The sequence below is a fragment of the Sebastes umbrosus genome, chromosome 2, assembly GCF_015220745.1.
Source record: "Sebastes umbrosus isolate fSebUmb1 chromosome 2, fSebUmb1.pri, whole genome shotgun sequence".
In the NCBI taxonomy this organism is placed as follows: domain Eukaryota; kingdom Metazoa; phylum Chordata; class Actinopteri; order Perciformes; family Sebastidae; genus Sebastes; species Sebastes umbrosus.
In genome coordinates, this window is record NC_051270.1 from 40,925,868 (window position 1) to 40,948,327 (window position 22,460).

At 44.7% G+C, this 22,460-nt stretch overlaps 1 protein-coding gene across 1 annotated transcript in view; it reads right to left on the bottom strand.

Moving 5' to 3' along the window:
* Positions 1-22,460, bottom strand: part of LOC119478997 (otogelin-like) — a 105,899-nt gene that overhangs the window by 16,861 nt on the left and 66,578 nt on the right. The window contains 18 exon segments of the mRNA XM_037754141.1: positions 2,621-2,725; positions 5,453-5,631; positions 5,997-6,072; positions 6,852-6,892; positions 7,083-7,181; positions 9,346-9,447; positions 9,560-9,664; positions 11,784-11,888; positions 11,986-12,195; positions 12,702-12,890; positions 13,872-14,010; positions 14,242-14,462; positions 16,651-16,837; positions 16,956-17,045; positions 17,145-17,296; positions 17,436-17,613; positions 18,750-20,579; positions 20,581-21,500. Of these exon segments, the coding sequence (XP_037610069.1) occupies positions 2,621-2,725; positions 5,453-5,631; positions 5,997-6,072; positions 6,852-6,892; positions 7,083-7,181; positions 9,346-9,447; positions 9,560-9,664; positions 11,784-11,888; positions 11,986-12,195; positions 12,702-12,890; positions 13,872-14,010; positions 14,242-14,462; positions 16,651-16,837; positions 16,956-17,045; positions 17,145-17,296; positions 17,436-17,613; positions 18,750-20,579; positions 20,581-21,500 (4,928 nt within the window).

The window sequence follows — 22,460 nt, forward strand, 5'->3', positions numbered from 1 at the left end:
GCTGCAGGCTACCGGTAAGATACACTGTGTCGTCTTTGAACTGCAGACTACTTTTAAGATGTGTCATGTCGTCTTTGAGCTGCAGACTACCGGTAAGATACACTGTGTCGTCTTTGAGCTGCAGACTACTGTTAAGATGCGTCATGTCGTCTTTGAGCTGCAGACTACTTTTAAGATGTGTCATGTCGTCTTTGAGCTGCAGACTACCGGTAAGATACACTGTGTCGTCTTTGAGCTGCAGACTACTGTTAAGATGCGTCATGTCATCTTTGAGCTGCAGACTACTGGTAAGATACACTGTGTTGTCTTTGAGCTGCAGGCTACCGGTAAGATCCGCCGTGTTGTCATAAGCTGCAGTTAACCGGTAAGATCCGCCATGTCCTCTTTAGCTGAAGGCTACCGGTAAGACACGCCATGTTGTCTTTGAGCTTCAGGCTACTGGTAAGATGAGCTGTGTCATCTTTGAGCTGCAGGGTACCGGTGAGATCCACCGTGTCCTGTATAGCTGCAGGCTACTGGTAAGACACGCCATGTCTTCTTTGATCTGGTTGCTACCGGTAAGATCCCCTGTGTCCTCTTTAGCTGCAGGCTACCGGTAAGACACGCCATGTCTTCTTTGAGCTTGAAGGCTACCGCTAAGATCCGCCATGTTGTATTAAGCTGCAGGCTACCGGTAAGATACACTGTGTCGTCTTTGAGCTGCCAGCTACTGGTAAGATCTGCTACCGGTACGATTCACCGTGTTGTCTTTGAGCTGCAGGCTACGGGTAAGATGTGATGTGTCATCTTTGAGCTGCAGACTACCAGTAAGATACACTGTGTCGTCTTTGAGCTTCAGGCTACCGGTAAGATCCGCCATGCTGTCTTAAGCTTCAGGCTACCGGTAAGATGCGCCATGCTGTCTTAAGCTTCAGGCTACCGGTACGATTCGCCGTGTTGTCTTTGAGCTGCAGACTACCAGTAAGATACACTGTGTCATCTTTGAGCTGCAGGCTACCGGTAAGATACATTGTGTCATCTTTGAGCTGCAGACTACCAGTAAGATACACTGTGTCGTCTTTGAGCTGCAGACTAGTGGTAAGAAACACTGTGTCGTCTTTGAGCTGCAGACTACTGGTAAGAAACACTGTGTCGTCTTTGAGCTGCAGACTACCAGTAAGATACACTGTGTCGTCTTTTTGCTGCAGACTAGTGGTAAGAAACACTGTGTCGTCTTTGAGCTGCAGACTACTGGTAAGATACACTGTGTCGTCTTTGAGCTGCAGACTACTGGTAAGAAACACTGTGTCGTCTTTGAGCTGCAGACTACTGGTAAGAAACACTGTGTCGTCTTTGAGCTGCAGACTACCGGTAAGATACACTGTGTCGTCTTTGAGCTGCAGACTACTGGTAAGATACACTGTGTCGTCTTTGATTTGCAGACTAGTGTTAAGATACACTGTGTCGTCTTTGAGCTGCAGACTAGTGTTAAGATACACTGTGTCGTCTTTGAGCTGCAGGCTACTGTTAAGATACACTGTGTCGTCTTTGATTTGCAGACTACTGGTAAGATACACTGTGTCGTCTTTGAGCTGCAGACTAGTGTTAAGATACACTGTGTCGTCTTTGAGCTGCAGGCTACTGGTAAGATACACTGTGTCGTCTTTGAGCTGCAGACTACTGGTAAGATACACTGTGTCATCTTTGAGCTGCAGACTACTGTTAAGATGTGTCATGACGTCTTTGAGCTGCAGACTACTGGTAAGATACACTGTGTCGTCTTTGAGCTGCAGACTACTGTTAAGATACACTGTGTCGTCTTTGAGCTGCAGACTACTGGTAAGATACACTGTGTCGTCTTTGAGCTGCAGGCTATCGGTAAGATACACTGTGTCGTCTTTGAGCTGCAGGCTACCGGTAAGATCCGCCGTGTTGTCATAAGCTGCAGTTAACCGGTAAGATCCGCCATGTCCTCTTTAGCTGCAGGCTACCGGTAAGACACGCCATGTTGTCTTTGAGCTGTAGGCTACGGGTAAGATGTGATGTGTCATCTTTGAGCTGCAGACTACCAGTAAGATACACTGTGTCGTCTTTGAGCTTCAGGCTACCGGTAAGATCCGCCATGCTGTCTTAAGCTTCAGGCTACCGGTAAGATGCGCCGTTGAAGTGCTGTTGTTGTTTTTTTCCATCGGACGTAATAGGTGGGGCGGAGAGAAAACCAATACTAGGAGATTCGCCGATCCTGCTTTTAATTTCGATGGTCAAAATTGGAAGCTACAGTAATTTCAATCAATTTCCGATTTAGAATCAAAACTGTGACACTCACTAAGGATAGGTACCTCATACAACCCCACTTCAAAACACCCAAACTATGCTGGGCGCCTGGGTTAGCTCAGTTGGTAGAGCGGGCGTCCATGTATCAAGGCTTGGTCCTGACCGCGGCGGCCCGGGTTTGAATCCGGCCTGTGGCCCTTTCCGCATCCACTCTCTCTCTCCCCCCTTTCCAAGACTCTATCCACTGTCCTCTCAATAAAATGGAAAAATGTCCCCAAAAAAATAACTTTAAAAAAAAAAAAAAAAAAAAAAACACCCAAACTATCCCTTTAATATATAATCAGTGTATAATTAGTTGACTTCCTACCTTATAGAGAACTGTTGTCCCATTGTCGTGTTCGTAGAGGCAGGAAATATTCTTACAAACACCGCAGCACGTTGTCTGGTCTTTCGGAGGGACGTAGATCTGATTCTGAAACACAAACAGTCAAGATTAGTTTTGTGAAACGATGAAAAAAGAAAATCTAAACTTTCTTTCTGAACTACTTTTTTCAGCACTAAAACAAGATAATATGCTTATGTTAGATAGTTAGATATGGGTGTTTGTGTGTTTCTCCTGCCGGTATGAGGCACAGATGTAGACTCATTTTGTATTTGTTCTGTCTACATGAATCAAGGTAAAACATGACATGTTGGGTGGCCAATAGATTTTTGGTAATTTTGTGACATAGCTATGATTAGAGAATAAATGATCTGAATAAATTTAAATGTATTAAATTGATTTCTATTTTTTTATCCTATTCTTATTTTTGTTTTATATAACTCTTATTATTTATTTATTTGACTTTCTTTATTTATCTGTATTTATTTCACAGTGAGATCGTCCATGAAACCTCTTATTGGGGGTTGTCGAATGCCCAATTCCTTTCTTGGTCCTTGAGCTTCGTTCCCTGCAGCTGTTATAAGGAGGTTCATTCCCATGATGAAGAGGATGGGGGAGATTGTGCAGCCAGTAACAATCCCCTTTTCCAGGTCTTGCCACTGAGTTGTGAACTGTGTTGTTTTGAACCGTAGCTGGATGCTGCCGAAGTAGCTGGGGATCATTCCCTTGATGTGCAGAGGGATGTGGTAGTGGTCTAATGCTGCATAAATAAGGACATGAAGAATCGATCCGTATGTGTTGGCCAAATTTAGAACTCTGAGAACTCCAGTGTGTTCCAGACATCAAGAGACGCCTGGGATCCCACCTTTCTGGATAGAGGTGCCAATATATCCGTTCTCAGTCATGTATGAGGTCATCCTTTTAGCCAGCACTGAAAAGAAGATTTTGCCTTCTACACTTAGGAGTGAGATTGTTCTAAATTGGCTGATGGTTGAAGAGTTCTCTTCCTTTGGCACAAAACAGCCCTCCGCTTCCTTGTAGCAGGATGGAATAGTGCCCTTTTTCCAAATCCTCCGGAACAGCTTCCATAGCCTTCAAAGGAGCATCGGGCATTTATTGTATACCTTGTAGGCCCTACAAGGTATACAATAAATGCCCGATGCTCAATGTAGGGTATACCGCTTGGGCCGGGGGCAGATCCTGTTCTGGCCTTTTTCAACACCTCTTGAACTTCCTTCCAGGATGGTTTGCTGATGTTGAGCTTTCTTTCTGGTGTTTCAGCTCTGTCAATGTTTGGGTTGGCATCCAGGGCTGGGTTTCTGGAGGTGTCATTGTGAGTCTACCTCAGGAACCCTTACATCTTCTCTGGGACTGGTCAGTTTCCCGGATTTAGCTTCACCAAGTAGTGTTCTGGTGAACCTGAAAGGGTCTTTGGTGAACTAAGCTCTTTGGCTCTCCTTCTCCTTCCTCTGTTTCCGCGTTCTTTCTGCTCTCCAGAGTCTACAGAGACGTTCCCAGAGTTGACTCGTCAGGTCCCAGATGCCTTCCCTTTCATTGGCAAGGGCTCTTTTGTACCGTTTGTTGAGAACCTTGATTTATTTCCTCAAGCGATGGATTTCTCTTTCTCTTCTGCTTGGCTGCTTTGCACTTTTGGTGTTAAACTTCTTATACTCAGTTCCAAAACACTCTCTCGCCAGGTTGTATGTTATTGTTGTGAGGGAATTGACCTTCCACTCAGCTGTTCCTGTTAGTGTGGCTTCTAGCACTTTGTCGAGGTCTTGGTCTAGTTGGCACCAAACCTTGATGTTGCTCATCATAAGCCATTTGATTTGCTCTCTCGCAGGGTGGGCTTGGCTCTCTGGGATGGTATCGGGTGGGTCCCTCCTGAGGACTTGAGGTGACACAGGTGCCAAGAGATCTTTAGTTCTGTGGGGTTCTTCCTGCCTGGAGTTCTTCTGCGTCTCACCAGGCGCTACCGCTGTGCGCTGCACCTGTGACCCTTCTTTTCCACACTTGGTCCTGGCCCTGTGTATTTTAAGCCGTGTTGTGTTCTTACAAGTCTTTCCGCAGTTTACATCCAATACCTCCCCAGTAAATGTTGTGATGGGTGAGCCGTCTCTGTGTCTGTAAGTCATTCCTGGCCTTTACCAGTGGGTCCGTCCTGTTGAGTCCCTCATCCTCCCCCCCCTCTCGGGAGTCTCTGGGGGTATTGCGTATTATGAGATTAGGGCTGCAGCTAACAGTTATTTTAAGTATTGATTAATTGGCTGATTATTTTCGAGACTTATCATTGGTCTATAAAATGTGATGAAATAGTAAATAATGCAAACGTAAATCAATATTTAACTTCTAATGTCTTATTTCCTCTGACCAACAGTATAAATCAAAGATTCAGTTTATATATGTGTATATTCACATTTGAGAAGTTGGAACCAGCAACATTGTGGCGGATTTGCTTACAAAAATTACGTTAAAGATTAATTGATTATCAAACTACTTGCCCATCTGTTCTCATCATCTGTTTATCTCAACTATTTGATAAATTAACTAATTATTTCAGGTCAAGATAATCCATCATGCACCACCTGCTGGTCGAATAGTAAAATCTTTACCTGTGTATCGGGGAGGTTTTGGCTTTTGTGGTTCTTTTTCTACATTCATACATATTTATTGAAAAGGGAAGGAGGAGGAAAAGAAGAAGAATCAGTTCAAGATCAAGACAAGGAACAGGTTCAGGAAAAAGAAAACACGAAACGTGTGTGTGTGTGTGTGTGTGTGTGCGTGTGCGTGTGCGTGTGCGTGTGTTGGTGATCTTACTGGTTGGCAGTGGGCGGAGCAGTTGATGCTGCTGGTGCGCAGCAGATGGAAGCCGCTCGCTGGGTCGAGGCTGCGGCTGCACTGCCTGCTGTGACACAAGCCGTCGTCGTGGTGCTCCACCAGAGTCTGACCCGGCCGCAACACGCCGCGCTCGCCGAACACACACACCGCCTCCCGCACTGAACACACAGAGCCAAGGTCAGAAGTCACAGTGTACACAAGGTTACAGTTTCCTCACTTTTCTGGGCTGATGCGCCTGCGGAGCCGGGCTGTGTGCTTAACACACTCTTGCTTGATTTGATTGGCTGTCTGGGCCAAGTGTGACATTGACAAGCGGTGCGACTCCACGCCTGGTGCTGGAAAGTTGAGTATATTATAACTTTTATGCGCATCTAAAAAACTCAAGACAAGACGCAAGAAAAAAGCGCATGGCAAGCGTGCCGTACCATGGTTTTGCGGGCAGCGTTTCTAGCAATGTGTCTCCGTGTGGTCGGGGCCAAAGTCACTTGAATTTGAATTAGCAACCCTCCCCAGCAGTACTCACCACACTTGTATCTTTTGCAGGCACACTGGTTCTGTGGGTCTGACAGGAAGACCCGGTCCAGCTGGGCAGCCTCTCCCTGCACAACACAATCAGTACCGAACCAGAGTCACAGAGTAGACACAGAAAATACATAGAAAACGTGATTAAAACACACAGTACGTATAATGCATGGAGTCAGTTTGATGCTGTATTGTCTTGTAGTATCTTCAGTTTTTAAGCATTTTTTGTGTCTTCACTGGTTTTAAATCTCTCAGCTGGTATATGATGGCCTTCTATTAATGTTGAAACATTAAAAGGCACAATGAGTGGGAATTTCCTAAAAAGAAATGTATAGACTGATAGAAAAATAATCCGTCTCAATCATCACTTCTGACCCACTAGAAGTGTGTGGTTGTGTATGTATCTGCAGAGACCCTGCAGCCCTCTGCCTGCATTTTCTTATTTTGTTGTGTTCGGTACGTTTCTGTGTGTCAACCTCTATAAAAACTGTAGCGACCAGGTGCTGGATGGTAAGCCCACATCCCAGAGGAAGTTAAGAAAATGGCGAACACACCGCCGAAAAACGCAGATATAGCGAGGCAAAACGCCAAGCGGAGAAAGCTTGTTCCAAAACAAGAGTGAATCTGGGGTTGACTTTAACCTGCTGGCGAGCACCCTAACCCTCGTTGAGCCGGAGATGTTGGGCAACCGACAAATCCTACTCATTCTGCCTTTAAACTACCAAAAACCAGAGAACGAGAAAATATACAGTGTACTGTTTATTAAACTGACTGACCCAGTGAGTGCTATACATCATATAAAATACATCAATAGCTATCCAAACAGACAGACTGAATACTAAAAGTCGTGACGTACCAGGCCACATTTTGGGGAGGCGATCTTTTCACATGAACACTCTGAAAACAAAAAACATGAATGGTCATCATCCCCATATTTCAACTGTGTTTAGGCTTTACAAAAAGTGGTAAAATTCAGGTTTCAAAATTAAACCTATTTTAAACCCTTTTTTATGTGGAAGTGGATCTTATTCTCATAATGATTCCAAAGTAAGCTGTTCTTTTTTGTAGGAGGTTTTATTAGTAGTACCGCATGTTTGGTTTGGACAGCAGCGACTCGGACTGGACACGGACACCACCGACATCCCAACAGGACATCCAAGCAGAGGACACCTGTAGGGCTCACACACTGCACACACAAACACAAAGCAAAACCAGTTATTTATGTATTCATAACTGGAAGCCTCAGAGCATAACAGATAAATCAGCCAGGCCAATAGTATCTGTTACTGTATACTCTATATTGTTAGGAATATATTTTAGCAACACGAAATTTCAGTAATACAAAACATACAGTATGTTTAAAGTAATTAAGAAAAACAGTGTCTCCATGGCATAGTTTGTTAAATGTACCATTCATGTACTGCATATCTGCTGGTCTCATCAACAAGGCCCAGGCACATAATGACTGTTTGATCCAGATAACAGCAGCTGGAGACTATAAACTGGCCGATACAGCTTTAAGAACCTGCACCAGTCCTCTGAGTGGAAATCAGTTTTTGGCGGATGATCACTTTTTGGCATGACACCTGTCCTCTCCTCTGCGCTCTCTCTCTCTGAGAGATTCATAACGGCGCAGCGCCAGCAGATTTGCGCCGCGTGGGTTCATGTAGGGAATGGAAGCGCTGTGCTATTAGTCGCCGCGTGAGCTGAAGCCTGGCTGTTCACATCAGAAGCACATTTCTCTGCGCTGGTCAACAAGCGATTCTGATCCTCTGCTGTTTACTATAGCGCTGTCTGTCTCTGTGTCTCTGTGTCTCTGTGTCTGTCTGCTTGTGTGTGTCTGCTCCTCTCTCTCTCTCTGTTTAGACACAACTGACACATGTGTGGAATAAGTACGTAACTTAAAACCTACGATCACAAACAGCAGTGACACCAGGATATCTATAATAAATATAGTGGATGGATTTTGAAATGTGATTAGAGGGAGTGACGGGGAGGGTTCGATTCTGCTCTTCTGATTTATAGAATATGATTTTACAGGACAAACATTTCCAGAAGAATTACTTGTTCAGACGAAGGCTGTGATAAATAATAAAAATAATCATTTAACTAGTAATAATAATGGTCCAAAATGATGTAAAATGCGTAGTTTTAAGTCAAAAACCTTCAAATTTTCTTGGGGGAGGACCCCCCAACCCGATATCTCCTTTATCTTTTATTCACTGTAGATATTCAGAATGTGTCTCTACATCCTGCTGTATAATATGTAGGAGCATCTTGACTGGGACACTGCTCCTAAAACCTGAATGATACCCGACTATAGGCTACAGATAACACAGGAAAGCACTTCAACTATTAACACTAAACACACCACCTTAACCCTATAATGTTCCAGTTGGAATATTATTGGAGTATTATATAGTAGGCCGACTGTAGAAGAGGCAAAGCCCAAGTATGTATAGCAATAAAATCACAACTGGTTATGACTGACACAGTTTAACATGCTTAAAGAAACAAGGCAAAAGTGAGCATGGCTCACATACCCCCGCTCAACACTTGACCCCGTCTACAGTAGGGTCAAAGGTTTTGCCCTTTTGGAACTCATGGAATTAGTCTATTGAGCACAATGTAGCTTGTTATTAGCTCACCTTCCTCAAGTCCAGAGAGCCCAAAAGTTTTTAAATGTTTGGCACCCTGGACTTCTAACCCCCAAAAGGCACAACTAGACCACGCTGTCAACCATCATACCAAATTTGAACTTCAAAAGTTAAATAGTTTCCAAGTTCTGCTCCGGAAACAAAAATGTGACACGCGACTGGACGGACACGCGTAGCACTATATACCCCGACTACGTTGTCGCGGGGGTATAATAATGAATGAATAGGAATAAATCGTGATATACAAAACAACATGTGAATAAGGGGAGTACCAGCACTTATTTTTTTCCACTTCAAGCACTGGTGAATGCTGACATGTAGTGTAGAGCACTTTGAGTGGTCAGAAGACTAGAAAAGCGCTATACTGTATAAATGCAAGTCCGTTTACCATTTAACTATACAGCTCTTTCATTTAAAAACAGATATATTGTACATATTTTTAATATGTTTTCATATTTTTATTTTAATTTTTTGTGTTTCTTGACTATGTTTATTGTTATGCACCAAAACACCGAGGCAAATTCCTTGTATTGTATGTACAGTATCTCGGTCTAAATTCTTTAATAAACAAATATAAGATCCTAAAAAAAAAAAAAAATGTTGGTTTATGTTATGCATCTAATTCAAAATCCTATTTTTAAATGTTTAAATATCCAGCCTGTAAATGTAAACATATAAAGAGTGTTCTCTGACCACATTGGTAGGCGGGGCAGCAGCGGTCCGTGGTGTTGCTGTCCACCGTCAGCACCTCGCCGTCCTGGCAGAGAGGAGGCGTCTCCGGACAGGAAGAACACACTGCAGAAAACACACACTTCATTCATCACACCGATGGCCTTAAGTTAACCTGCTGATGATTAACTGGTGGTTGAATGTGAAACAGAAGATGGAAGTTAATTTTTGAACTGACTGCAAATGTGAGCGAGACAGCAGCTGCCGTCGGCTCTGGTGGCGATCAGAGTCTGGTCCTCTCTGCAGGTGGGAACGTCCGACTCACAGAGCTCAGGATCACACTCTATAATACAGAAATATTAAAGGAATAGTTCCACATTTTAGGAAATATGTTTATTTGCTTTATTGTCAAGAGTTAAAGGAATACTTCACCCACAAAATGATCATTTGTATATCAATTACTCACCTAGCAGCTGGCCTAGGAACAGCTGGCCTAGGAACAGCTAGCCTAGGAACAGCTCGCCTAAGAACAGCTGGCCTAGGAACAGCTAGCCTAGGAACGGCATGCCTAGGAACAGCTGGCCTAGGAGCAGCTGGCCTAGGAACAGCTGGCCTAGGGAACAGCTGGCCTAGGAGCAGCTAGCCTAGGATCAGCTGGCCTAGGGAACAGCTAGCCTAGGAGCAGCTGGCCTAGGAGCAGCTAGCATAGGAGAAGCTGGCCTAGGAACAGCGGGCTAGGAACAACTAGCCTAGGAACGGCATGCCTAGGAACAGCTAGCCTAGGAACAGCTGGCCTAGGAGCAACTGGCCTAGGAGCAGCTAGCCTAGGAGCAGCTGGCCTAGGAACAGCGGGCTAGGAGCAGCTAGCCTAGGAGCAGCTGGCCTAGGAACAGCTAGCCTAGGAACAGCTGGCCTAGGAACAGCTAACCTAGGAACAGCTAGCCTATGAACAGCTGGCCTAGGAGCAGCTAGCCTAGGAACAGCTGGCCTAGGAACAGCTAACCTGGCTCTGCCCAAAGGTAAAAAATAAATAAATAATTAAAAAAGCCTCTTAATCTCAGTAATTAACACGTTATATATTGTACATTAAAGGGACTATTTGTAACTTTAAGAAATGCTTCTTAACAGCGACACCTGTGGCCGTGAAATCAACGAAAGTCAGCGTCGAGCTCGCGCTTGCTCGCTCTAAATATACCTGAACGAGCATCGCTCAAAACAGTGAGGCGACACACGTCAGCTAAAACCACAACATCACTCTATATTTCAGCTGCTTGGCAGTAATGTTAGCTGACCAGACGAAGGTCTCTCCATGAACATGATTTACATCTGATCTTAGTGTTGGCTTTTCCTGCATCAGCGCAGGCTGATGCAGCGGAGCTCTGCAGCGTGTCTCTCTGCTCTCTCCGCCCGCAGCCGGAGAGAGCAGGGAGACACCGGCACCCTAGTAACGAGACGGTAACGTTACTCGCTGAGGAGCCCCGTCACTTCACAAGACACGGGAAACCTCTGTTGGTCTGGAGGAGCTGCAGCATTTATTTCTGCACAAACGTCCACTGTACATTCACTAGATATTCTCAGAGCTAAACTAACTCTTCTGCAGTGTGGAGTGAGCGCGCGTTCACGTCTAGAGGTGGAGCGAGCTGAGAACGCGTGCTCTGTCTGAGTGAAGGCAGGCAGGCAGAGGAGGAGAGGCAGCGGCTACACGCGAACGCGCATATGCGAGCGCGCATGTGTGGCGACCCGCTACATTTATACGCTTAAAAAGTTACAAATAGTCCCTTTAAGATAAAGTGTAAAAACAACAAGTTGTGGTTTTAAGGGGGTAATATTATACTTTTCATTTTTGTACATTTTAAACACATGAGATATAATGCATTATTAGTAGCTTCAGAGGTGCTGGTAGGCATTTTGATAATGAAGCATATGTATTTAAGATATTACACAAGTAGTCACTAATTAACTCTACAAAAAGACATAAAGTATCTGTGTTGGTTAGGGCTGGGCGATAGAGCCAAAATCTTCTATCACAATATAGGTAATTTCATATTTCGATAACGATATATATCACGATATAGTATGTTTTCTGGTAATTCAATAACGAAATAGTCTATATGAAATAACCACATGGTAAAGCCTATTTTTTTATACTCCTGTGTGAATTTAATACATGACAAATAAAAAGTACCAAGTATTTTCTCAATTTAAAAACTTGAGAACAAAATGAACGTAACAGTTTTAAGTGAAAATATAGAGAAAAAATAAATAAATATAGGCCTAGCCTGTATCGCGATAGAAACATATAGACATTTTTTTACATCCTTTTGATTATATATATTGTCATATTGCCCATCCCTAGTGTTGGTATCAGTTGCTAAAGATGGTGAAGGTAAACATTTCAACACAGTGCATCCTTAGTACAATAAAGAGAAGCCATCACTCTAGTGATCAGAGAGGAAACTCACCACACACGTAGTCTGGACAGCAGGAGTCCTGTCGGTAGTACGACACCAGCTTCTCGCCGTATTTACACTCAGGAGGGAGCAGGTCACACAGGCTCTGGTTACACACTGCTCAAAATAAAAACAAGACATGTAATGAGCCTCAGGTTTTATGCTGTTCTCTGGGAGATTTTAAACTAAAGCTCAGGAACCCTTGTGGCCTCACCGCAGGCTTTCTGCGGGCAGCAGCTGGTGTCGTCGGCCAGGCTGATGACCACCTCCCCTGCTCGACGGCACGTCGGCACCACCATGTTGGAGCAGTTGTACTCCACGGGAATGATGGAGTCGTTGTCGCAGCGGTACATGCAGCAGGCATCCTTCGATGCTTTCCACACCTCGCCGTGTGCACGAGGAACGCCGGAGCTGTCAGTGCAGGCTGCAGACACACAACATGCACACACAAAGCCGTGATAATGAGCTGACGGTACTGAAACAGACTTTGAGCACTAAGGATGTGTTATTATCAACAGTTATTGTACAATTTCAAAATAAGTTTTTTATTCTGCAACGCTAGTTTGTGGTTTTGTAGTTTCAAGAATCTTCTCAAAGTACTTTTGTGATTAAAAGAAGCATGGATCCAAAATATTAAAGAAATTATAATTAAGGTATGTATTTTTCAGGTTCCTTACACCAGTGATTTTCAAAGTGGGGGCCCAGTTTGGGGACGCCAGGGGGGCCACAGCAAATTGGAGGGCAGATGAGGGAAAATGCTATATATATATATAAATATGTCATAAGCTAATGCTATTTGCAGGGCCCTGTCATGTAAACATTTGGGAACCCCTGCCCTAAACAGTCTCATGTCATCAATATCTATTGTCGTGGCCTTCAGTTGGAGACCTCCTGCTCTGTTGTATAGTAGACTTTAAACTTTCATCTTACCACACTTGTCAGGTGAGATGCAGAGTGCAGAGTACGGCCGGTGCAGGAGCGTTCCCTCGGTGCACACGCAGCCCTCAGTCAGGCCTGAACACTGGTCCGGGTCCGAGTCGAAGTCGTGGTTGGGGCAGGACTGAGACGTACATGCCGGCAGACAGGCCTGATACCGAAGAGTGTCGGGACACACGAAGGCTGCAGGAAGAGACACAAACATGTCAGCGCCTCAAACACATCACTTTACTTTACACTTTAATTTAAAAGATAATGGTGGAATGAATAGTTCTGGATTGTGCTGAATGGAGTCTAGAAAATTAACTTATCAATGCACACCATCATTGCATCAAGTATTTTGTGTTATATTTCAATAACTACACAACCACAGTTAGGTCAGTTATTGTGGCTGCTTCAACTTCTGCTCAGTTTCAAGTTGGCTGATGTCACCAAACTCAATGGACCAATAGAGAGCTACAGGAATGAGTCCTAAAACCCGTAAATGAGTTAGCATTTTAGCACTTCTGGTTCCCTCGTCTGGAAGTCAATGGGTTTTGTTCTATGATATAAAATACGTCAATAAATATCACACTAGTGAATTTTTAAGCCTTTATGTGTCTTAAAAAAGGCGGTTGCTATCAAGTGGCTAAATGAGACTACTAAACGTCATCACGCCGACTCGTCCTCCTTTACAGCCTCGTTGTGTAAACTTGCGCTCATGTGACCGCGGTGTATCATTTATAGCCTAACGTTAGCTTTGTACTTCTGGCGATTGCATTTACTCTTCAAAAATCATAAAGTGGCGTTCATTAGTGAAGATTATCTTGCTGAAATAAACATGTCAGTATCATAAATGTGTGTTTGCCACAGAGCTGATTTTCAGCAATAATCCCAATAAAACCCAACGTAACAATCCCATTGGCTTTTTGTTGAGGGAACCAGGGCGATGCTAACATCCTAGTTGGCCTACAAAAATACGTCATCCCTGGAGCACTTTATAACAATGATAACATGTGCATGGTCTGTCCCAACAGCAACAAAACTAACAGGAGTGTCAGAGATATTGAACCAGATCTTGTAACTGCAGTGTAGAGTCACAGTATGTTAAAGCTCTGTACACTGAAGAGTTTCCCTCCAGCTCAAAGAAATGTTCAATATTTTAACAAGAGGCAGAAATCTTACGGCAGTAATCTGAACTCCTCCACTCAATGCAGATGTTGAATTTGTGGCAAGAAGCCACGTAGGCAGCCAGCGCCACACACTGGTTGTTGACATACTCGGAATCTCGTACCCAAACCTCACAGAAGGTGCTCGGCGGGACCTGGAAACAAAGAAACACTCAAATAAAGCTCCTGCTTAATATTACTATATAACGCTATAATAGTCATTTGGACTTATTTGTCAAACATGCCTTTTACTGAAAAGAAGTGAGAGAGCAATAATGGCAGAACATGAAACGTTAAGTTCAGAGCCAGGCGAGGAAACTGCTGATCTACTGGCTCCTGTGTAAGGAGAGGAACCTGGAAATGAGTTCACAGATGGGTTAACGTACGAAGGCGTGGCAGGGGGAGAAGGCGTCGTTCTGCAGCATGAGCAGGCAGCCGGAGCAGTCGCTGGTGGAGCAGTTGAGCTCGCGGCGGCGGCTGTGGCTGATGTAGCTGGTGGTGTTGGGGACCTGCCAGCTGTCGATGAAAATAGCCGGATCCTCGCTTTCGCCCAGTGTGGTACCGTTGGCCAAAGTCAGGTCGTTTGTTGGGTCTCCATCACAGAAACCTGAGGTGGTTCACAAAAACACTACATTTAATCCCTGAATGTGACAACTGGATCTTGCTGACGGATGTAGTTACTGTAACTGTTTAAGATTAGTGAAGGTCAACCCAGTTAAGCTGCCAGTGTCATCCGGCCACATGGTGCAAGACTTTGGTGCTTCCTGGTGTCCATATTCTAGTTCTCGCTGATCTTTTAGAATCAATCACAAACCAATCTGCACAAGTTATTATTTGTCTGGCTTCATAAATACAATTCTACCCTTTCTCCATCTTAAAGAGGAAACATCTTTCATATAAATGACAACATTTACAAATAATTGACAGTAACATCACGCGATAGAAAAAAGTGGTTGTGCAACTGTTGCATTTTTAGTGATTTGTTTCTTTGTGATCATTCTAGTGAGATGAAACTGTGTGCGATGCAAACACAGTATACAAGCAAGACAGGTGTTTCAAAGAGAAGCTAATACAATGAAAATTGTGTGTGGAGTACGATTGCAGGACTAATAATACCACTAGGGATGTTAATAATGAACCGTTAATCAGCAGTCAAAATATTAACCCATTAATGCTATCAGTTAAACGGTTAAAATAAATATTAAAAATTAAATAAAAAGCTGAGCAAAACTCAGAGGAGCGGTCACTTAAAGGGACTGTTTGTAACCTCTTACACATATAAATCACCTGGGTCGGTGTCCCATGTGCGCTCGCGTGTGGCTACGCTGTTCAGACTCAGACTGCAACACAAACTACACGGAAGCATCAAAACCGCAAAGCTCTATCTATGAAGCCCGTCTTGCAAAACAGTGTTGGCTGAGGACGCGGGGGAGACCGTAGCTTTGGTCTCCAGGGCCGGAGTCTCTGCTGTACTCTGCTCCGCTGCCTGCCTGCTTGCTTTCACTCAGCTCGCTCCACCTCACGTGCATGCGCGCACACTCCACACTGCAGAAGAGTTAGTTTAGCTCTGAGAATATCTAGTGAATGTACAGTGGACGTTTGTGCAGAAATAACTGCTGCAGCTCCTCCAGACCAACAGAGGTTTCCCGTGTCTTGTGGAGTGACGGGGCTCCGGAGCGAGAAACGTTATCGTCTACGACCGGGTGCCGGTGTCTCCCCTGTTCCCTCCGGCCGCAGTCGGGAGGCTGAGGCAGGAAAAGGCCTCAACGCTACTAAAACAACACTCCAAGTTTATTTTGTCCAAACAATGTTTGTTTGGTAATGATTTCAATATTTCAGTTACAAATTCAACGCCATGAAAATGTTTTTTTACTTTATAATATTTTTGACTGTTTTTATATTGAATGTACATACTTGACTTTGGATTCTTTTTTGTTCTCTTATTTGCATTGTTATTGATCTTATTTGTTATTAGCTAAGTTTTCCTTGATCATATTTCATTATTATAATAAAACTACTCCATTTGGAGTCAAAATTCTACAGTTTAGTTGTTTTTTATTGATTTTATACTGTGCACAATGGTAGAATGTGATGATGCACAGGGTAAATGTCACGGCCAAAGGCTCCATTGTGTGCACATAGCCTCCTGTAGTGGATATCAGTAGAATTTAGAGTCAGATTCCCTTTCAAGGTAGAAAACCCATTTGGCACACTTTGGGTAACCAAGTGGCCTAATGGAGAGTCCTCCTGGTCATATCCTAACTAAAACCTTTGTAGAATCTATGTGTTTTGTGTTATTTATATCTGCTTTGGCTCAGTTGTATTCAAGGAGTTACTGAATGAATTCAGTGGCGTCTCTGTGCATGGCATCATTCCTATAATGGTGTTATCCACTGTCTAATCTAGAACACATTTTAGGCGAGGATAAAAGTGTAAATGTTTCCTTTGGTTCATCACAATCAACTCAGGCATAGTAACAGTCACAATGTTACTGGCACGGAGGATGAATTCTCTGAGGTCTTACCTATCCATAGAGACCAAGATCATGAATATACACCTGCTAGTTGTGGAGCTATTACAGATTTATTTGGGGTATGTCTGTCTAGGCGAACCACACCTTCTAGCACCCGAGGGCTTAAGAGGTTAACCTGTTTGTGCATAGGTTTATCGTTGCAGCTGGGCGGCTTGTTAGGCACGACAACCACAGCACCTCTGTATGCAATGCACTAATCTTGTCGGTAATGAGGGTCGGCTATTGGTCAGGAAAAAAATTCAAAATTAGCATCTCTACTTACCACAGAGGCCCATTGTGTGAAGCTTGTTGCTGGAGCTGTCGGTGTCGATCACCATCATGCCGGTGCTGTGGTACCACTGCAGCTTGAGACCAGCTGGGCTACGGATCAGGTACATATTGCCTGTGTCGTAGATCTCAAAGCCAAACTTTTTGAATCGAGGTTTGGCATACCGTGAGTTGACATAGAGCTGAAGACAAAAAGTGCATGTTATCAGATAGATTTTATTAGTTAGAAGTCCATTTTGTGCTTTAATCTGCTGATGTGACAGTTAATACACACAAGGTACAAATGTGGTTGCTTCTCACCCTCCTCTGCAGCCTGTTGATGATGATGTGGTTGGAGTTGTGTGTGATGTTGAGTGCCACCAGACACAGGTTGGTGAAATTCCAGAGGAGCTTTGGAAATAAAATCAGGTCAAAATCAATGACTAATCAAATCAGTGACTTACATTCAAATCGCTCTAAGGGAACCTGCTAAGTGTGATATTGACTTACTGATGACTCTGAATCGGCAGGACACTCCTGAACCAGGACACTGACGGTCTCATTGGGCAGCTGGGTTATTATGTATGAGGCGGCCTTGTAGATGGCAACGCTGTTCCCATCAAATGTGATCACATTCAGATCCGGAAACATAGAGCAGCGACCTGGAACACACAAGAGAGGCGACAATGAAAGCAGCTAAAAACAATAATCCGCCACATCTGAGGGAAACATCACTGGTCTGGAGAAATGTAAAAACAAGAGCATGTGGCATAATGTAATGTGTGTGTCTGTTTTCCTCACATGGACAGTCCCACTTCGGGCAGCACTTGTCTCCGTTGACGAGAATGGCAAAGCCGAGCAGGCCGCAGTTTGGCGGGTCAGAGGTAAAGGGGCAGCTCTGGGATTTGTTGAACAGGATGAGCTGGTTGTTGACGCAGATGTATTTCGTGCACTCATCGACGATCTCTGCATACGGAGGCTGGATAGAAACAAATTAAAAACTGAAAACCCAGAAGTCACACAACAAAAAATAAAACACAGAGAGGTTTGTAAGCAGGAAACAAGAGAGACTGATTTAACTCAAATTCGACCTAAACTCCAGACCTTGGAGACATATACTGTATATGTGATCAATATTGTAAACTTTTCTGGAGCTTTTGACCGTATACCATGGCCTACTTCAGGGACTTCTTCAGGTGTCATCACATGACCTAGTTAGTACCAAATTTCAAATGACACCAGGTGGCCATATACAGCTCCCTTCCCATATACAGTACAACCACTTGTTATCATGTGATTGAAGTGTCCATTTAGTGGACTATGGATATGATCCAAAGCTCCACAATAAGCTAGCAAGTGAACTATAGCTTTAGAGCATTACTACAGATAAACTATATGTTTTGCAATATGCACCTTGTACTTCTGTATAATAAAAATAAGCATGCCTGCTGCTCTAAAGCAGGAAAAACACAAGAAGGAGAACTTCAACATTGGCTGCTGCTGTTTATATTTGCAAGATTAAAGCGGCAGTTGGTGCTCTTATTTTGAAATTTAGCTTCAAAATGTTTTTTATGGCTTTTTAGGTCCACACAGATAAATTTAAATCAGTCAGAATTATCATTAAAGGGACAGAAAACATATAGACCATTTCATATTTGTAAACTAGAGCTGAGATTAATCAATTTGTTGTCAACAATTAAATTAATCGCCAACTATATTTGATAAAGGATTAATCCGTTTGAATCATTTTTTAAGAAAAAAAAAGTCTAAACTCTCTGATTGCAGCTTCTTAAATATGAATATTTTCTGGTTTCTTTACTCCTATATGACGGTAAACTGAATATCTGAGTTGTTGACAAAAGAAGACATTTGAGGACGTCATCTTGCGCTTTGGGACCAACAACTAATCAATTAATTGAGAAAATAATCAACAGATTAATCAACAATAAAAATAATCCTTTGTTTATTTCCTGTTGAAGTGTATGTGAATGACATAAGCTGACAGGAAGTAAACATGGAGCCAAGCTGTTTCCTAGCAATGCAATTCTGTTGAAACGGTCTATAGAAACTGTAAATAAAGTAATCTATATAGCAATGAATAATAACTGAACCCACCATGCACATCCTTGTAGGTGATACAGCCACTGATGTTGTACCCTCTGCTGTGTGTTTGGTCGTTTCCAGTGGTGTGTACGGCAACGCTGGTGCAGGAGGCGTCCTTGCACCTGGACTGGTGCGATCAACTCTATCTTGCTCAGTAGTTTGGACCGAGGTGGCTGCTGGGAGTGAGGCCGTAGCGGGAGTGGGAACACCGGGCTTCTGGGTGGAGATTAGGTGCGTATCGGGTGGAGACGTCACCGGTTGGGATGTGGATGGTGACACGTCAGTCTCTTTGGTTGTCAGGGTTTTCTCAGATGTGGCTGACTCCCTGGTGGTTATCGTGGGGACGGCTGTAGATACTGTGACTGTGGTTCGAGTAGGAACAGGCGCTGGAGCGGTAGCGGTGGACAGGCTGGGAAGTACTGCGGTTGTGTCAGCACGTTCGGTCGTGCTCGCTGTGGTGATGGACTCAGCAGATGCTGCGACAGATGTAGACGGCATCCCTGACGTGATTGTCGTGACAGGGCTTGGTGTGACAGTCGGTGGACCGAGAGTGGTTGATCTGGTGGTTACTGCTGGGGGCCTTGTTGCTACGGTAACCCTTGCAGTGACTGGCCTGACGGTTGACCTCTCAGTCGACGTGATTCTGGGGGTAACTCTTGTTGTCATGGGAACTCTGGGTGTCGTTCTGAGAGTGGTCGTCCGTGCGGTGGTGCTAGTTGTTGTTGTAGCTGGCGTAGCTCTTGTAGTGGACACCAGCCGGGTGGTGACTTTGTCCTGGATAGTCGTTGGCCTTGGAGCCTCGATGGAAGTAGTAGTTGTGTGCAGCGCAGACCAAAATAGCGGCGGCATGGTTGTAGCTCTCGTTGACACCTCCACTCTGCCGGTCACTGGATGTGTCGTCTCTGTAATCGGTTGTACGATGACGGGACGGAGAGTGGTGGTGACAACACCTGGTGGAGCTCTTGTAAAGACGGTGGTGAGAAGTGTCTCAGGAAGACCAGGCGCAGGTGGACGTGGGGGTGTAGCCAGTTTCTTGGTTGTGGTAGCTGCAATTTCTGCGGTTGAGATTTCAGGAGACATTGAAGTTTTGGTGGTGGCAGCAGGTGATGTCGCTGAGGTGACAACCGGCTGTGATGTTACGGGAAGACGAGGCACTTCAGTAGTTTTAGTAGAAGTGACTTCGTGGATGACAGTTTCAGAAGTGACCTCTGGCGTAGTCTTCACTGTGGGACTGTAGGCCGGGGTGGAGGAGGTCTCCCAATGCCACGGCTTGGAGGTTTGCACGGTAGACGCAGGATGGGTGGAGCTCTCTGTTGCTGGTAAAAGTGGAAAAGCAGTGGTTTCCGTAGAAGAAACTGGCGGTACAGTTGGTTTTGTTGTAATAGGAGGACCTGTGGACACGGCGGATGTTTTTGGAACCTCTGGAGGTCTAGATGTTGAGGTCTGAGTCTCTGCTGTTGGGATGGCAGCAGACCAGGAGGTTCTCTCAGCATAGGTTGTGGTGGTGGACACAGTCGTGGTGTCGGTAATCTTCAGAGGTGGAGGAGCAGCCGTTGTTGTGGTAGCTCCAGGTATTTCAGACACAGTGGATTCAAGTATGGTCACTTTCTTTGTTGTTGTTTTCCAGTCTGTAGCAGCTGATGGTGCAGTTGTAGTCGGTGCAACATGGATTGGGGTTAACGTTGGTAACTCGGGAACAGTTGTTGCAGAAGTCGTCGGCCCAGTGGGAGTGGTGTGCAGAATCTTCTCTGTGGTAGCAGGTGGTTTTGTTGTCTCTGGACTTATGTACGCAGTTGTTTTACTGGTGATGGAAGGTGCAGCTGGTGTGACTGATTCTGTGGTTTTAGCTGAAGTGACTGTGGGCAAAGACTGCAGTTCCTGTTTCGACAAGTGGTGAGGTCGGGAGAGGTGTAGAGGTTAAGGAGGCTGTGCTTGGTAAACCAGGAGGGATGGGTGTAGTTGTGGTTGGGGGAAGTCGCGCCACTGTTACAGGTTTAGCGCTGGTGTCTGCAGTAGTAGCTGTACTTGGTAAAGTAGTCCTGTCTGAAACTGGAGCTGTCTCTGAGACCGGAGCAGGACTTGGACTAGAAGCGGTTACAATCGGAGTGACTGCTGCTGAATGTGTTGTAGCCTCTGTGGTCTCTTCGGTTGGCTGCACGACAACAACAGGCGGAAGGGTACTGATGGGGGTTGTCCCTTCCACAGAGCTTGTGGTCGGTGCTGTAGTGGTAGATGGATGCAGGGTTGTGGCAGTGGTGGTGGAGAGCGGCTGCAGGAGGTCGGTGGGCTTGGTGAAGGAGGAGACCCAGAACAGAGCTGTGATGGCGAAGGGAGCACTGCTCGTCCTGGACGTGCTGGGGCTGAAGTGGCTGGTAGTAGAGCCCACAGCTCTGGTCGTCCGTGCTGTTGTACCTGCTACAGTGGTGGGCGAGGCTTCAGTCACTCTGACAGTAGACAGCGGCTCCTCCACCTCTGGCCTGACAGCAGGGGGCGCTGTTGGAGGAGACGGGGGTTCAGCTGTTCTGAGAACTTCAGGAGCTGCAGAAGGAGAGACGGTGACTGGACGGGGAAACTCATCAGGGCCAGGTGGTGCCTTAGACGAGGTTGTGTGTGTGCTCACGGCAGAAGCAGTGGTGGTAGTGATGGCCTGGAGGGGGGTGGTGGAGGCCGCTGTGCTTGTGGTGGTTGCAGAAGTGGCAGCTGCAGAGGTCAGCTGAGCAGCAGACGGTGTTACAGGCTGCACATCAACTGGGACCTTAATGCCTGAAACCAAATAATAAAGAGTGTATTAGAGAAGCCCTGAGCTCGACAGAGACAGTTTATGAGACGGACAGTTCCCTTTGGCTCTTATTTCATTGGGTATTAGCGATAGCGGTTAGCGGTAATTTTAAACTACATGATTTATAAATTCTATGGTTGATGACTCCATTGTTCATCATCTCTCTTCTCTTTTCATTTCAGGGTTTCAAACAAACCGTTCACCCCAAAATCAATAATACATATTTTTCCTCTTACCTGTATATATTTTTATGCATTTTAGCCCATTACATTCAAACTTATTTAAAAAGTTTAAGATAAAACAATATTAAAAACAGATAACAATATTAAAGGGACAGTTCAGCCTAACCTCCTACCTGTAGTGCTGTTTATCAATCCAGATTGTTTTGGTGTGAGTTGCCGAGTGTTGGAGGTATCGGCCGTAGAGATGTCTGCCTTCTCTCTAATATAATAGAACTAGATATCACTCGGCTTGTGGCGCTCAAAGCACCAAAAGAGTACATTTGAAAAACTCAACAACAATGTCTCTTTCCAGAAATCATGACCCAGTTACTCCAGATAATCCACAGACCTTGTTGTGAGCAGTTTCATGTAGGAACTATTTTCTTTCTATCGAACTACACCCGCCAACCGTATCACCGCGCAGAAGGAAGTGTGCATCTACTCATGGACAAGAGGCTCATAGCTAACCGATACTGCTAGCTCACCTAGCACCACTGAGCTAGCCAACGTTACAGCTCAGCCGAGGAGGACGCCATTAATATTAATATCACGAGCACGAGCCTCTTGTCCATGAATACAATTTTCAGCAATGATTGGAAGTTGTGCAAATGCTGCTCAACAAATATGACCCCAATCGGCCTGATGGGCCGATATAATTAAAGGTCAAAATGTTTTACTTTCAAAAGTCACAAGTCCTTCACTGGACGTTGGTACAGATATTCA